We start from the raw sequence: 16585 nt of genomic DNA on the forward strand, positions 1-16585 counted from the left end.
GAAGAACAATAACAACAACTTGGACAAGAAAACCGAACGGCTCGAGTGACTCGTGCTACCATTTCGAAGTCATAACTAGCTTCTGTGGAATGTGCACATTGAATTCACGTCCCTGCAGTGTCGGCGTATTCCTGTAGGCAATACAGCTCTGACCTCGAAACCATCATGGCCCAACAGGTGACCACAACGTACCTTGTTGTATTCATGACTGTGACAGCTTACGTGTGTTGTTGAGGAGGTTGACAGATTCTTGGCCGTTGCGCAGGTAGTCCGCCGGGTGACTCTTTTTTCCTTTTGCTGCTGTCGCTGCTTATATTCAAAGAGCGCGTGTAACTAATAGTTGCTGTTCGCATCTTGAAAGTGGGTAAGTACGATGAAGAGAACTGTCCCAAGCGGACGTCCACATAAACGCGGAGTTGCCGCGCAGATCACCGGAAAAGGCGGCATAGTCGAAGAGTACCTAGCGATTATCCACATACCGTCTCACCGAGAGCAGTAATTCTTTCGTTCCCGCTACGTGCCAGTGCTCAAACACTCACTTGCACCGATCCTTCCCGACACACCAGAAGTTCAAACGTTCAGACTTTATTGTTGCCCAAAGCATCGTGTTAGGGCTGGTGGTTTCCCAATCAGGAAACATATATTAGTCAGCACATAGGTATGTCGGAGAACATACTGGAATCTCCTAGAATTACTGTGTAGTATAAATATATGGCCCCAACCGCATGAGCCCCTCATGCGCTTGTGACCCATGGCCTAACAGCCGAGTGAGTAGTAGTGATCAACCTCACAATACAAGCGCATACCTACTATTCACGCCGCGGGGGATAGTTTGTATACGGCCCGATCTGGTAACAGAGTGTACCGCGAAAGGTCGCCGAGGCCGTAGGCGCGTAGGAGACTGTACCGTGATACGGGTAGGACCCCGCGAGCAGGTCAAGTCGAAAGTCTTCGCAACTAGGCAGGGTCGCCACTGCCGGAGTTGGTGAAGCATGGCGGCAGGGTATACTGGCATTTAGCATATGTGCAGAGAACCCTTGGAGCCAGGTGCAACTGAAGACAGTGTGCAAATGGCGAGCCGAACGTTACGCGTGTGTCGCGGACGAGGGGCAGAGTTCCCGAATTGGAAGGATCCGTGGGAATACTGGAGCATCAGCTCTGTTGTCGTGGTCGAAGGATCTGGTGAGATGGTAGCATTGGCTCTCTTGTCACGAGCATAGGGCTCCCACAACATTTGGGGTATTCAGGGTCAAAAGGAAAAATATATTGGATGGCATAGGAGATGCCAGGATTGAGGGGGGAGCACAGTAAGGTGTTTCCAGATTGAGGGGGAGTGTTAGGGCTGGTGGTTTCCCAATCAGGAAACATATATTAGTCAGCACATAGGTATGTCGGAGAACATACTGGAATCTCCTAGAATTACTGTGTAGTATAAATATATGGCCCCAACCGCATGAGCCCCTCATGCGCTTGTGACCCATGGCCTAACAGCCGAGTGAGTAGTAGTGATCAACCTCACAATACATCGAACCAGACTCTAGGACGGCGCTACTGACCTTCTCGATTTCGATCAGTTTCGGCTATGCGTATCTCCATTCCGAGCAAGCAGTTACAGCAGCAAGGACAAACGAACTAACTGAACTCTCAGTAGAAAATGGCCAAGAAACTGATAATCTCTGAGGTCAGCGACATAAAAAACTGTTGCATTCATCAGGACAACGAGCTATGTTATGACAGTTCCCAGTCGAACTCGCCTTGTCCGCAAAATCAGCACAATCCATGGCGTTCGATGAATTTCGATGAATGGTACAACCCTATTTGAGGGGGCCCGTCCAACCGCACTGAGCCATCAAGTATGCAGACTTGGAAGTGTATGCGATCCCTAGCACGGGTTGCCACAGTTTGTTGATAGCAAATTTCGAGTCGTCCAACATGAGCATGCCAGCAAGATCGAGGTTTGGGAACGAGTCGCGGACGAATTTCGCCGACTTCATGCAGTCTTTGACAATAATGGCTCTATTCCGGAGATTCAACCGGAGCAACTTGTCCGACAGGACAGGATAGCTCGGCTGGTTCGGGAGGGTGCGAAAATCGACATCCGGGAGGTCAAGCAGGACTAAATTCGGACAGAGCCTGAATAGTTCTGGTAGGCCCTCTGCGGTGAAACCCGAGTCTCTGTATCCACTGCGACCCGGTGCGCAGAGCCATAGCCGTTGCAATTTCGGCCACGCCGATCCGATAAGGCGAAAATCACCGTTCGACATCACCGCGGGAAGACTCGTGGATGCGATGAGGAGGGAGACATCTTCTAGATCGTGCAGCACGAACAGAGGCTCCACGAGCTTTGTCAGGAGGACAGTCGGTTCCGGCTGAAAGCAGATGAAGTCAAAAAAGTCGATAGTACGAAGCAATGGGAATTTGTTGGCAATCATGGTGAACAACGCCTGAGAGACATCTGGGAGCACGAGGGAAAACCACGACTGGAAGCGAAAGGTACGCAGGTGCGGAATGGATACAGTGGTAAGGAACCGCGTGGAAGGCTCCGGAGAACCGAACACAGTGAGGCGTACCAAGTGTGGGAATTCGACGGCCTGTATGACACTTGCGTCTGGGAGTTTCACATTTATAGACAAATCAATAAGCTGTTCCATCGTGGATAGCGCTCGCAAGCCATCAAAATCAATGAAGTTATTTCCAGAATGCGGCCGATTGACGAGCTGCAGCTTGCGTAAACGTTTCCACTGGGTGATGGCCGGCCATTGGACAGCACGAACGAGACCAAACATACTGAGTATTTGAAGTTGAGGTGCTGAGGAGCATATAGATTGTAATACAGACTCCAGCGCAGTGTCTCGGCCTGCAGACCAATTCGCAGTGTACGCAGGTGTGAGGTAAAGTATGAGGCTACGCAGCGATGGTGAAGTGATAGCGAGCATGCTCCAGTCTGTTACACACCATAAGTCCCATTGGAGCTCCTCCAATAGTGGTAGAAGAGGCTGACGACGGTTACGGATGAACAACTTCGAGAACTGCGCAGGATTTACTGGAGCCTCGACGACACGCAGAGCGCGTATATGCATGGCATGATACTGAAAGCGCGTCCATTGCTTATCCGAAATCTTGCCACGGATTGCCTGGTACGGGGAACGTCTGATAAGATGTTAACATGTTGCGGAAACACGGAAATAGACCTACAAGAACCCTTCCACTGTGTTTGTCTGCATTCTTCGGGTAATCTGTATCTTCGCCAGCATGCTCCTCGTCTTCGTCATCCGGATCCGAATCTCCACCTTCTACAACCTCTACGTCATTCTCTCCATGCTCGGAGCCATCTCCTCTGTCCTCCTTACCATCCTCTTCATTTCCACTTCTGTCCCCCTGTTGTCTGTCTCCGTCGTCGTCCTCACTGTCCTCCAACGGCTCATCCCTCGAATCTTGGTTCGAGGTCTCCTGGGGCCCCTCTTTGCAAGTAGAAAACAGCGACAGCAAAGGTGTCACGGTCTCCAATTTCCTCCACAGACCTCTCAGTGCTGGCTCAGAGAATGACTTGCAGACGCGAGCACAGGCGACGAGCGCCTCTTTTGAGCCTTGCAGTTCGGGAGACACAGCAGCCAACGTTTCCAAGTAATCCTCCGTAGGAAATCCTTTCTTGTTCATCTTCATTTTGAGATGGTATTCTGCAGAAAGGTTGCCGACGATTTCTCGAACGATATCGTCATTATAGAGCGCTCTGTGGGGCATGCCTTATGTGATGTCGCGTAGCCGGAGGATTATGCGGAGTTGAGATGATTCCTACGCTATGTATGAACAGCAAGCCTTCGACTATGATGTGATCAAATTGCTGCAAAAAAGTCGTCACATACTGGAGTGATAACAGAGAAACTAATTAAGCTCACGATGTTGCACCGCGACAGTGGCGTCATGCGTCTCCTACTCAACTCGGACCGCCTCAGCCTTAGGTAAACATCAAAAGGCAGAGAGCAGATGCAAGATTATGTATGTAGTACAGTGTGCGAGATCATGTTACGGTTGGCGTTCAGACCTATTATGCAGCAGCCTGAGAATGGAAGACACCGGTGATTCGGCGCTCCGAATTTCTCGGCGTTGCTATACCAGTCTTCGTACCTTGGCGTGCTATTGTACAGGCTTCAGGTTTTAAAAGGCTTCTACATGTACAACTGCCATGCGCTGCAGCTTACCGTATTCCATTCAATCACCCAGCCAGGGTGGGGCGACAATTTACTACACCGATCGCCTTAAAATTAAAGGCGAGTGTACTACTAGCTTCAGCTGACAGCATCGTCTACTCTAGCACAAAGTTCTATGGTCTCCTCGCAAACAAGCGTGGCGCAAGATCTTTCACCGTTGGTTCCAGGTGGACTCCATCCAGGAGAATACTTCGTGAGAGACCACCAGAGATGGCTGGAACAGCGTGGTTATATGCTCCGTCCACGATACAAGCCAGACTGGGTGCCTTCCTGGGAAGGGACTGATACGCCGTATTGGAGTTGTGAGGATGGAAATATGCTTATTGTATGTTTGCATGATCGTATGGATTGAACAAATGTTGAAACGGTTACGATCAAACTCTAGACGCAACGCGGATATCTGACGGTGTCATGGTTCTACTGAAGAGAATTTCAACGTCGATTCATCCTTATGAGATAGAAATTGGACAGTTTTTCTCATCTGAGCCATTGGCCTCCGATGCGCGAAATCACTGTGTCCCCATCTACGACGTTTTGCGTCTTCCTGACGATGAAGACATCGCCTTGCTAGTAATGCCGTTATTGCGCGGATACAACGACCCTCGCATACAGACTATTGGTGAGGCGGTTGACTTCTTCAGGCAAATATTCGAGGTGTGTTCGCATTAGCCACGGGAAGTACATTCTTGAAATCTTTGTCTTTCTTTCACAGGGCTTGCAGTTCATGCATGAAAATCATGTCGCACATCGGTATGTCCCTCCGCTCCCTTTCGAACACAAGATCTGAAGTTACTTCCAGAGACTGTATGAACCTCAACATTATGATGGATCCAAAACCATTGTATCCGAATATGTTCCATCCTCTTATCCACTTCGCCACCCGCGACTACATAGGAACAGCGAAACATTACACTCGCACCGGATGTCCGACGAAGTATTACTTGATCGATTTTGGTCTATCTCGTCGATTCCATCCCGATGGTGGCCCTCCTCGGGAATATCCAATCTTCGGAGGCGACAAAACTGTCCCCGAATTTCACAAGTCAGATGAGCCGTGTGACCCATTTCCTACGGATATCTATTACCTTGGCAATCTGGTCAGGGAAGACTTTCTCCAAGTGCGTTCACTCGAATCCTATTTTCTAATATTTCAGCGTTTGAACTTACATTCTCCAGCCGTTCCACGGTGTGGATTTTATGCTCTCGCTTGCCAGTGACATGGTCCAAGACGAACCAGAAAGTCGTCCCACAATTCACCAAGTTGTGTCGTGTTTCGAAGACATTCACAATAGCTTGGGCTATTTGCAGCTTCGGTCGAGGCTAGTGGGAGTGAATGAGCCTCTCATAGTGCGCATCTTTTTTGGCATCAGACACTTCTTTAGAACGGTCGGTTATGTCCTGACCTGTCGCTCTGCGATCCCCTCCCGGTGATTGTTGCATTGCCCATGCTGTCATCTCGCTCTGCCGAGTCCTCACCGTATCCAGTAGTTTACTCCGCATACGTCAAGTTTCAACTACCCTACCCCAATCAGTCGCAGTCTGGCCACGGAACCTGGTGTTCCCGCATAACGATGCCTTGTTGATACGAATTACCTTGCACTTGATACTAAACTGCACAGTAATTTGTACTTGTGGAAGATCTCTTTTGAGTTTTTTATATGGAAGACCAGTAGATAGATAGAATTTTGCGGCCCGTTGAGAGATACCAGACAGTTGAGGGTGCCTACTCATCAAACAAATATTGGCTGATCTGAGTTCGATTTCTGCAGTATTCCCACCAGCGTGAAGTGAGAGTGTCAGGCTTGTCGTTACCGTAGAGCAAGATACCCAGGTCAGAGACTGGGGAAAATGACCTGTGAACCTATTCGCGTTTGCAACACTGACAGGTACAGGTGCCACGGTTATCGAGCAATGACACACTCGGGTGAATATCAGTCGGAAAATATTGCGTTCTCAACTACAACAAGAACAGTGGTATATCGGTTTAGGGCGAGTGAGTGTCTGTAAGATGTACTAAAACGTGCGGTAGTCAGGTATTGAGGGGACAGGATATGCAGTTGCGAGAAACTAGGATAAAGAATGATCACCATATAAGTCTCTGGGCACATACAACACTCCACTCAGGCATTCCTGACAACGTCCGACCCAGGGGAGTGAGCGTTTGAGAAGATTCAACAGAATCAGACTCACAGGCATCCTGTTCTTCCCATGGATTGTTGTATAATACATCTATTTGACTGGTAGTCATCCTGACATCTCTGCCTACCAAAGTAGCCTCATCGTCAGAGTCTGGATAGTGATACTGTGAACAGGCGAATGGATCGTATGTGCGACACTTACCAGCCGAACCCTGCGAATCATCGCCTGGGGCACCCTGCAGCGAGCGCACAGCAGGCGCTGTGACAAACTTAGCATCCCTCTGGTCTACATATGGAAACGCACATACCGGTACTTCGAGCACGATTTACGACCTTCCCAAGTCGGTTGCTCCTGGCGATATCGGAAGAACGCTTTCAGAAGTGAACTGCAAGTTAGTAATTATTGTTGAGAATATCTTCGGTGTCACACTTACTTGGATGTTGTATTTCAGACTTGCACTATCTCTTGCAGCGTAGTGAGCATCTCTCTGATTCAGCAGCGGCTTGAACATATTTGTTGGGTGTTTTCTAAGTTTTAGAGGACTCTTATAAACCGATTCAACCCGATCCACTTCGCACAGCAACCTGAAATTTCAGATGTCAGTCTATCATGTCACACTGCGGAACCTACAACAGCGGCTCACGAATTATGATCGGAAAGCAGGGTCCTCAATATTTCACTAGACATGTCAGGCGCGGCCTCGTCAAGTATGTTCATGCCTTCATGTAAGTTCCCCCTAGCCTTATGGATAGAATTCTGTGTGGAGAACTTGGAAAGACACTTGAGGACGCTGGCGCCCCCTGTAGCGGTAATTGTGATGTTAGCTGCGTCGGTGGTGATTTCCTGAAGAATATCAGCCATTGTAGGATGACAACAAGTGGCAGAAGGCGGCTTACTCGTAATCTCACCGTGAATCCGAGCAACTTAAAGCGACCCCATTGTCACTTCTGGTACCTGCATACCTGGAACAGAACAATGTCATCTTCATATGCTACAGTCACAAAAGTTGCGACGGACACACTGATATCATGTTGTGGATCCATGTCACTGCATTTGCAGGCTCTGGCCGCCAGGTAAAAATCATTGTCCCTCATTCAGCAACAATATTAGAACAACAGGTGGGAAGGGTCACTACGGAGGTGAGTGCTACGATCAGTCGTACTCACGTCAAGATCTGGCGCTTCGTGACATAACGCTCTTGCGTGACACAAGTAACGTACGCTCGATCGAACGTGTCTATTGTCTGCAAGTTCAACTTCTGTACTCGCACACATCGCCACGACCACTTGAACAATGACCTCAATCACAGAGGTTGCAAAAGTCGATCTTGCGTCCATACCTATTGTAGGTCCTGGCGAATTGCGACCAACTGAGTACTTTTGGCGCGATCTCCAGCCATGGCTCGCAGAACATGGCTATATGCTCCGCCCTCGTTACAGACCTGGCTGGATTCCGTCTTGGGAGGCTACTGGTCTTTACTATCGGAAATGTGAAGACGGAATTACAATCACGGTATGTCCTCTATGATCTCTGGCACCGAACATCTTGTCGAATTCCGTGTTTAGTATCCTCAGGTCCTAGATGCCACACGAATCTCGGATGGTGAGATCGTTGCCTTAAAAAAAGTGTCGATATCTCTTCATCCTTATGAGGTCGAAATTGGTCACATTTTTTCGTCCGAACCTTCGTCCCTGGATCATAGGAACCACTGTGTTCCGATTTATGAAGTACTGCAGGTCCCAGACCAAGATGATATCGTACTTCTGGTGATGCCTCTGCTGCGGGATTATAAGGAGCCCAGGTTCCAAACCGTTGGAGAGGCAGTGGAATACTTTCGGCAAGTGTTCGAAGTACGCTTCGTATTTTTAGGCCGAAACTGCATGAAATCAAAGGCAAATTGAAATTTTGTCGGCTCTAGGGTCTGCAGTACATGCATGAACATCATGTCGCTCACAGGTGTGTTTCTCACAGTCTCGTCTCTATCACGACTGAGTGTATTTCCTCAGAGACTGCATGGATCTGAATATCATGATGGATCCAAAGCCTCTCTATCCGAGGTTGTATCATCCACAATCCGATTTACAGTCGCTCAAAATGGGGAAATTGGCGAAGCATTATACGCGCACAGCCCGACCAACGAGATACTACTTCATCGACTTCGGCCTCTCTCGAAAGTATAACCCTGATGACGGTCCTCCTCGAGAGGACCCTATCTGGGGAGGCGATAAAACGGTTCCTGAGTTCCAGACATCGGATGATCCATGCGATCCGTTCCCAACTGATATCTACTACCTGGGCAACATGATACGGGAAGATTTCCTCCAAGTGCGTAACTCTATGTTCTCCTTGTCTCTCGTTCTAACGATGTGAAGATCAGCCTTTATTTGGTGTCGAATTTATGAAGCCACTTGTCGATGACATGGTGCAGGATGATCCGGCCAGACGGCCTACCATCAATGAAGTCGTCACGCGGTTTGAAGAAATCCGTAGGAAACTTGGATACTGGAAGCTTCGTTCGAGGCTTGCCGAGAAGGACGAAGACAGTGTCATACGCACATACCGACGTGTCCGGCACTTCTTCCGCACAATTGGTTACATTGTAACCTGGCGCTCCCCCATGCCCACTCCTTGACGTACTTTTTCGTCCATGCTGCTGTCTCGCTGTTTGCTGGCGTTTTTATCGCTATCGGGTTATCGTACTGTGTTACTCACTCCATTACATACCGTCCAAATATTGCTGTGGTGCTGTCCTTGACTCCATACATACCCGTCCTTGCTATTTGTATCCCTTTATACCAAGGCAGTAATTCCCCTTTTCTTGACACTACTGCCGCGAGAGTACAGAGGACCCCCGACAATTGGGGAGGATCCCTGAGCCGATTTCGGACAAATTTTGGACTTTTGAGAGCGCCATCCCTGATTTTTCACGGACAAATCAGGGGGTCAACCCGTGGATGGCCTGAGGTTTTTCACGGACAGACGTACCGGACATCATGAATGCCTGATCCCCCTCCGGACAAAGTTCGACCCCGGCCGAACCTATCTACGTATGAGGCCGGCACCGGGGCGGAAGGGGGCTCGGACTTACTACTGCCTTCAAAGGCTCTCTAGGTGCTGTCTGGTCGCACAGACACGCCGCTTCGAAGTTTGTAGTTGACATCTCAGCAGCCTCACATAAGTGCCTTCCTGAAGATGGAAACTCGCTAAGAACAGTAGAAGGTGCTTACCTTATGGTGTCACTATCGTAGTAGCCTTGAATTCTGTCTCAAGTAATAGACAGAATGTGTTACACAAAGGAGCATGCTCATTCCTTCATTCTCGCAAAGCGGTTCTGAAATTTGGAGCCTCCCGACTCGGGCCTGATTCGTGAATACGGACAAAATTGGAGCCTCCTGAGGCCTGATCTGGGAGCCCGGACATTTCTGTGATGAAGGGATGCCTAGTCCAAAACCCGGACAAATTTGACCTCCGAGGGCCGGAGGCCTGGTTTTTCGCGGACATTTCAGGCCAGAAATCGGCTTCTGCGAACGGACATTTTGGGCTCCTCAGGATCAGGCATTTCCACCAATTGTCGGGGGTCCTGAGTACAGGTGGCCGTCACGCACGTTACTATGCAGTCACGCACAAGTTCCGATCGAGGCGCGGGGATATCGCGGACCCACACGGGGACCAACGAGCGCCGTCCTGTTGGCGCTCGTTCCGATACACACAACTTGAACGTGAATGCTGTTTGTGCAAATTCCTGGTTGTCGTGGACATCCGCACGTTGTTCCATTTGCACAACCTTCTTTCCAGGTGGGACCTCTTTCAATGGCAGTCTCCTAATCGATGGTCAGCTCACCTTTCTATTAGTCTCATCTATTCACGGCCCGTCATGCACCACTGGCAACGCGGCAACCCTATCACGACGGGAAGAACATGCCCCAAATCCCATTGCGGAATTCCGGGCGACGCTTCTGGAGTATGGCAAACTGTTGTACGGCATCGTGGCAATTTTCACAGCCTTGGCATTGTCTTTGGTGGCAGTGCAAATTTCTTGAATGACGCCGTGATCTTGACGCGGACGGCCTTATATTCTGTGCCATCTCTTAAAATACTGACCGTGCTTGTCTCCAGCCTCAATGAAATTGATATATACCCCAAACGCCGAAGCTAAGATCCGTATTTGGACTCTAACCCGAACGCAACAAGAAGAGCCGTCCACGATCCGTGAGTCAACAACAGTGGATGATAACTCTCTCGACCGGGTGCGTGGGATATATTCATTTATCATTCCGTTACTCTCGACCCGTCGAATTCGAGCCCTCTACCCTGTGCGCCTCTCACCAGAAGTGCTTCTATTTGCCATTGCACAGTGATTACTCGACAATGCCTCATGTACAGGTTCTCTGTTTCTATGAATGTCTTCAATGCCTTCTGGACACATCGGACTCATTGTCCACCTCGTGTATTCGAGGGCGTCGACATTCTCGTGTCTACAATTAAGCTGACCTCTCTGCTCAACGTGTATGCATGGTATGATCGTTTGGCTAGCGAGTCCACTGCAGTCTGCCTCAGACTTTGATAGCGTGATTTGTCTAGGGGATAATGAGCTTCATAGCCTGAATTGTCTCTCGGTCGCATCTTACATCCTGCTTTCATTCGTGTTCAAACTCGACTACAATCCACTTTCTGTTTCCTCCCGGGAACTCTTATATCCATTAATCAGTCACGATGAGTACTCCCTTGGTGTCACTACTCTACTCACCGCTTCATCAGCCGCTCCTTCCAGGCTGCCGCGCCCCATTGCCCCCGCAACCTGTATCTTAGCCATCGCCTGTGCCGTTACTTACTCTGATCTGGCTTTGCAATGTAGAGCGGCTGCGAGGCGGTCAACTGTGAGAAAATCAGCAGCGTAGCTGGCATCATCCCAAGACTTTCCTTCCCATCCTCTGTGAACAGGACCCGCCATGGCCCGTTCCTTCGAGGCCGATCCGGCCGCGTGCTCGGCGCCCGCTGACTTCGTAAGGACGCTGACAGTATCTCAGGCGTTATTTCACTTCCTGCACGAGAAAGGTGCCTCATGGGTGTGCATACGCAGGCAGCTTGGCGATCAATCTCTGGCCAATCCGCCCTCATGCAGGACGACCCGATCATGGCACATTTGAAGATGAGCCCGTGATAATTGACGCAAGGAGCTTCGATTTCCAGCGCTCACATCTTCCTTCCCCAGAATCAGAACTACTTATGTTCTATCGATCACTTTACAAGGGAACCAGCTGATACAAGCGGCGAGGAGACCGTCAACTGGAAGGTAGTCCGCAGTATTACCGGCACTGTCAGCAAGACACTGCTCCAACTTTTGCGCGAAACGACCATGTCATGGCTGGCGCCTTTGAAGACAAGTTGTTGGCTCTTAGCGACAGCAGCGAGGCCATCAGCTGGTTCAATGTTCGGTACAACGCCAAGGAATTCGGGGATGGGTCAGCTCCACGCCGTGAGAGAAGAGATTCTGGTGGTGCAGGGGACGAGTGGAGCGGGATGATCAACTGGCGCAACGCTGGCCACGTCAAGAAAGCGGTCTCACGTTGAATGAGCTGGATTGAGCCTGTCGGCTCGTCACTTTCCGCGATGTGGATAGTTTTGTTGTACTACTAGTAGCTGAGTTGCACAATATGAAATACTATGTGTTTGGCTCAAGGACTTGAGGAAGCCGCAGCCCAGCTGAGGGCCAATCCATTTAGCATTTACTAACCTTACACTAAACGTCAACAATTTCCATGTACTGCGAGATGTTGTACGAGTATGTTTTATATTCGTCGAGCTGTGTACATCCGGACGTCTCAGTATGAAGTGCGTTGAACGAGAGTGGATTCTGCAAGCTATCCCAAGTTACAGAGTTTGGAAGAGGTATTACTATTCCCCAGGGATCTAGGAGACCGGCTCCCCGCTACCACAGCATGCATATTCTCATGTCTTAGATTGCGATGCTACCTCTGAGGATCCGGACTCGCCGTCTAGAAGTGTACATGACAGAATTATTATTTTCCGTTACAATGGATGCTGAGTATGACAACAGAACGTACCTTGTTGCCAAGGATTAAATTCCAGTATCTCGATCAAGGACGCTACCGGTCTCGATTCGTTGGTAACTCCATCGTTCGAGCCTATGAGAACCTCATGTTTGAGTTTAACAGCGCCTGAATCACAACACAACTCACTATCAACGAGAGTTATGCTACTTTCTCCGTTATTGTTCTCAGACGATGTCTCAGATGGCCCGGCCACTTTAGCAGGGGGACTTAAAACCATGGACCAGGTGGTTAACGTATCTATCATAGGTCAGTCCACGAAATGGAGATATGGATATGGCGTCGAGTACCTGACTTGCTAAACTTCCTACCTCGTAGTGTGCCCTTAATCACTTTGAATCTAGCAATACTTGATGATCGCTGTGACTTGGCATGAGCCATATTGTGAACGCCACTGATATCTCCGAGTAAAGAATACCTGGGTTGCACAGAGCAGCTTACGACTTTGGGCGTTGAACGCTCGTGCCTCTTGGTTAAGCACGATCGGTTGCACAAATATTTCATGTAGATTGAACCGGAACTTTGCCGCGACAGATTTCTCAAGCTGGTCGCCACGTAGCAATAATCTGAACATGAAAGCATCAGCTGAGAACCCGCCAGAGGAAGTTATATACGACTTGCATCTCGTGCTTGCTTGTCAAAATATAGGTGTCTTCTTCCGGGATGGGTAATCCCTCGCTGAGGGCCCGGTGAAGGATATCCAGAGCATCGCGTAGTGCGTCCTGACCACCCTTGATCTGCGCTGCTGTGCTAGGGTTATGCGCTTCATATAACTTGTAGATGGTGTTAGCATTGATTCCGGTGACGATGGTCCAGTTGGCCACGTCAGTGATTACCCGCTCAGCGAGTTCGACGCCAACCATCCTAGTAGCAAGAGTTCTAGCAGTAAACGTGGAGTGAAGGACTCATCTCGCACCGCCCGTACTTAAGGTGTTCGTGTCAGCATTCCGTGTGAAAGTTTCCCGCCTGGTGTATCGATGTTTTCCAGTTCACAAGTGTTGCCTTGTGGGTACATGCCACAATCACCGTCCGACCATTGCACCGCCCAAGTCGATGATGATCGGGAACGTGCATCATGGTCGGACCTGACATATTCGAATAGATTGCGATGGTCATGTGCATCGCATCAAGAGCACAAGGACAAACCCTGACAACAACATCGAATACACGTACTAGTGGCAACGCCGTATTGTGTGCTTTTGTTCTTCGCTTGGTGTCCGTCAGTACTTGGGAAAATTCGAACCATCAAGCGCCGCGACGCACATACCTCTCCTTCGTTCAAGACGGACTCAACCAAGCGTTTTCTGCAGCCCTTCAGCTTGTAGGTGAGTGTGCCACCAAGTGACTCACTGCAGCGTGACATAGCACTATCCTAGTTTATGTCATGACATCCCCGGGAGAAAGCGCTGCGCGAGATTTTTCGCACTTGGTTCCCGGTGCACTCACTAAACAAGAGTACTTCTGGAGAGACCACCAAAGATGGCTGGAAAAGTGCGGTTATATGCTTCGTCCACGATACAAGCCGGACTGGGTGCCATCTTGGGAGGGGACCGATACGCCATATTGGAGTTGTGAGGATGGGCATGAGAATATGGTACGTTTGCATGATAAATGTTCCCAACCGTCGTTGATAAACAACCACTAGTACGACCAAACTCTAGATGCAACTAGAATTTCTGACGGAGCCATGGTCCTGCTGAAGAGAGTTTCAACGTCAATCCACCCGTATGAGATAGAGATCGGACAGTTTTTTTCGTCGGAGCCGTTGGCCTCCAATGCACAAAATCACTGCGTCCCAATATATGACGTTTTACGTGTGCCTGACAACGAAGACATCGCTCTGCTAGTGATGCCCTTATTGCGTGGATACGATGACCCTCCCATGCAGACGATGGGCGAAGCAGTTGAATTTTTCAGGCAAATATTCGAGGTGCGTTCGCATTAGCCGCAGTAAGTACATTCCTGAAAGCTGACCCTTTGTCTTTGTTTCACAGGGCTTGCAGTTCATGCATGAAAATCATGTCGCCCATCGGTGCGTACCTCCGCTGCCTTGCGCGCACGGCCTCTGAAGTTACGTTCAGAGACTGTATGAACCTCAACGTCATGATGGACCCGAAGCCGTTGTATCCGAAGATGTTCCATCCTCTCATTCAATTCGTCGCGCAGAACTACAAAGGGACAGCGAAGCACTACACTCGCACTGGATGTCCCACCAAGTATTACTTTATCGATTTTGGTCTATCTCGTCGATTCCATCCGGATGGGGGCCCTCCTCGGGAATATCCAATCTTCGGAGGCGACAAAACCGTCCCCGAATTTCGCAATTCAGATGAGCCCTGCGATCCATTTCCTACTGATATCTATTACCTTGGGAATCTGATCAGGGAAGATTTTCTCCAAGTACGTCTACTAGCATCCTACGCCTTATCGCGTCCAAAATTTCATTTCTCAGCGATTCCATGGGGTGGAGTTTATGCTCCCGCTTGTCAATGACATGGTCCAAGACGAACCAGAGAGTCGACCCACAATCCACCAAATTGTGTCCCGTTTCGCAGAAATTCAGAATAGCTTGGGCTATTGGCAACTCCGGTCAAGGCTAGTGGGACTGAATGAGCCTCTCGTAGTACGCATATTTCTTGGCATCAGACAGTTTTTTCGAACGGTTGGTTACATTCTTACCTGGCGCTCTCCTATCCCGTCACCGTGATTGCTATCTCGTTCTTGCTTTCTTCTTGCTCTGTTGGACGCTCGTCTCTTCTACATACCTTGTGTTTTGCGTACCTTCCTGATATCCTCTGTGCTTCTGTCTCAGTATAAACTCCGTCGCAGAACCTGGTGTTCTCATGCATACCTATTTCCTGTATATCTCGCTCTTGGTATCAATTTTGTAAGCAACATGACTTCGATCCCGCAGCGAGCTGGACATCAGTATTTCCGAAAGAGCGAATGTATATGGACTCTTGAATGCTTGTGCCTTGCTATTGAGGGCAACCGACAAGAATCTTAGCTCTTATCCTACGTAGATATTAGCGTGACTCCCTGAAGGCCTGACGGCTTCGGCTGTCGGGTAAACAACACGCTGCCATTGATCATCTGCTCTTGTAATTGACTCCTCCAAGTGCCATGCATGGACTATTCCGACGCCCCCGGGCGCCCTCAGTAGTACCCCTACTGGGTGAGTATAGGGCGATCTCCATGCGATTGCGCTGGGCAATGTAGGATGATGAGGAAATCCACAAAACATGAGACGCTACGTACACAGGCTAGAAAGAAAGACCCATACATTATTCCCATGGATTCACAGGCAGCAGATTGCTCTGGACTAGAGTGCGTTGTGCTCAATACCAATCACACCCAAAAATCACCTGTCAATGAGACTGAAAACTCCAGAATCCCACGGTGGGGAAGCGAGCTCCGAAAACCCCAAAATGATAAAGCCGGTCACACCATTGAGCGACATACCGAGGGATGGACACTAGCCTGCAGAGTCTCTGGGAGCACTATTAAAGTTCCACAGCATGGCAATACAAAAGAGACTTGTGCCTGGAACGGAGCTGCCCGAGTCATTCGTGGCAGGAGGTCCTGCTGACATTACAGCTCGCTGATCAAGGGTGTTGTCGGCTACCGACCTCAAGTCAGTCATGCTTGAGCCTTCAGGACAAGATAAATGAATCCTAATATCGGACTGGACTCCGATCAGCAGTCAGTGACGCAGTCGTCATGTGGGTCCAAGTTCTCACCTATTGTCTGGTGGAACAAGGAGGTTAAAACAAAGGTGACAGGGCCGATACCCTTATCTTGTACAGATTTAGCGTCATTGTCATTTGAGCGGCGGTGATCCAGGCTGATCCCATTGGAGCTCGTACTGAGAGCGCCAGAATAAAAAACCGTTGCAGGGGAAAGCTCTGCATTTATGTGAGACGGGACACGGCCTCGTCAATAGCGGGAAGCCGCTCTGGTTTCGTCTTGAACCATGTCCTTGATTTTGGAGGGGTAGTATAAATTCCACGCCATGATACCGGTGTAAAGTAAGCGCTTTAGTCGCACAGTGGACTTGTTTGAAGTCTTCGTTTTCTCCAGACAATTGATACCAATAGGGAACGGGTGACAAGGTTCGTCAGACTTCGCATACTCAAGAACTGTTTTTCAACCTCCAAATATCGGGTG

At 49.4% G+C, this 16585-nt stretch overlaps 6 protein-coding genes across 6 annotated transcripts; 4 read left to right on the top strand and 2 right to left on the bottom strand.

Annotated features, from left to right (window-relative positions):
- Positions 1 to 1814: 1814 nt before the first annotated feature.
- SCP_0302870 (hypothetical protein) lies at positions 1815 to 3741 on the bottom strand (the record flags this gene model as incomplete). The annotated part of the gene is made up of 2 exons (XM_027755684.1): positions 1815 to 3134; positions 3196 to 3741. 2 exons carry the CDS (start codon positions 3739 to 3741, stop codon positions 1815 to 1817), a joined length of 1866 nt encoding a protein of 621 aa, XP_027611485.1.
- Positions 3742 to 4619: 878 nt separating this feature from the next.
- Positions 4620 to 5639, top strand: SCP_0302880 (hypothetical protein; the record flags this gene model as incomplete). The annotated part of the gene is made up of 4 exons (XM_027755685.1): positions 4620 to 4862; positions 4921 to 4958; positions 5008 to 5326; positions 5385 to 5639. The coding sequence occupies 4 exons, from the start codon at positions 4620 to 4622 to the stop codon at positions 5637 to 5639; spliced, it is 855 nt and encodes a 284-aa protein (XP_027611486.1).
- Positions 5640 to 7640: 2001 nt separating this feature from the next.
- On the top strand, positions 7641 to 8979 carry SCP_0302890 (predicted protein; the record flags this gene model as incomplete). Its single annotated transcript, XM_027755686.1, has 5 exons — positions 7641 to 7859; positions 7913 to 8197; positions 8266 to 8303; positions 8354 to 8672; positions 8725 to 8979. The coding sequence occupies 5 exons, from the start codon at positions 7641 to 7643 to the stop codon at positions 8977 to 8979; spliced, it is 1116 nt and encodes a 371-aa protein (XP_027611487.1).
- A 2729-nt stretch (positions 8980 to 11708) lies between these two features.
- Positions 11709 to 11918, top strand: SCP_0302900 (hypothetical protein; the record flags this gene model as incomplete). Its single annotated transcript, XM_027755687.1, has 1 exon — positions 11709 to 11918. One exon carries the CDS (start codon positions 11709 to 11711, stop codon positions 11916 to 11918), a length of 210 nt encoding a protein of 69 aa, XP_027611488.1.
- Positions 11919 to 12296: 378 nt separating this feature from the next.
- Positions 12297 to 13281, bottom strand: SCP_0302910 (hypothetical protein; the record flags this gene model as incomplete). The annotated part of the gene is made up of 6 exons (XM_027755688.1): positions 12297 to 12343; positions 12413 to 12493; positions 12548 to 12658; positions 12709 to 12778; positions 12837 to 12984; positions 13040 to 13281. The coding sequence occupies 6 exons, from the start codon at positions 13279 to 13281 to the stop codon at positions 12297 to 12299; spliced, it is 699 nt and encodes a 232-aa protein (XP_027611489.1).
- Positions 13282 to 13919: 638 nt separating this feature from the next.
- SCP_0302920 (predicted protein) lies at positions 13920 to 15125 on the top strand (the record flags this gene model as incomplete). Its single annotated transcript, XM_027755689.1, has 5 exons — positions 13920 to 14012; positions 14064 to 14348; positions 14413 to 14450; positions 14500 to 14818; positions 14871 to 15125. The coding sequence occupies 5 exons, from the start codon at positions 13920 to 13922 to the stop codon at positions 15123 to 15125; spliced, it is 990 nt and encodes a 329-aa protein (XP_027611490.1).
- Positions 15126 to 16585: the final 1460 nt, after the last annotated feature.

This window comes from Sparassis crispa (assembly GCF_003851025.1).
Source record: "Sparassis crispa DNA, contig_000002F, whole genome shotgun sequence".
Taxonomy (NCBI): Eukaryota; Fungi; Basidiomycota; class Agaricomycetes; order Polyporales; family Sparassidaceae; genus Sparassis; species Sparassis crispa.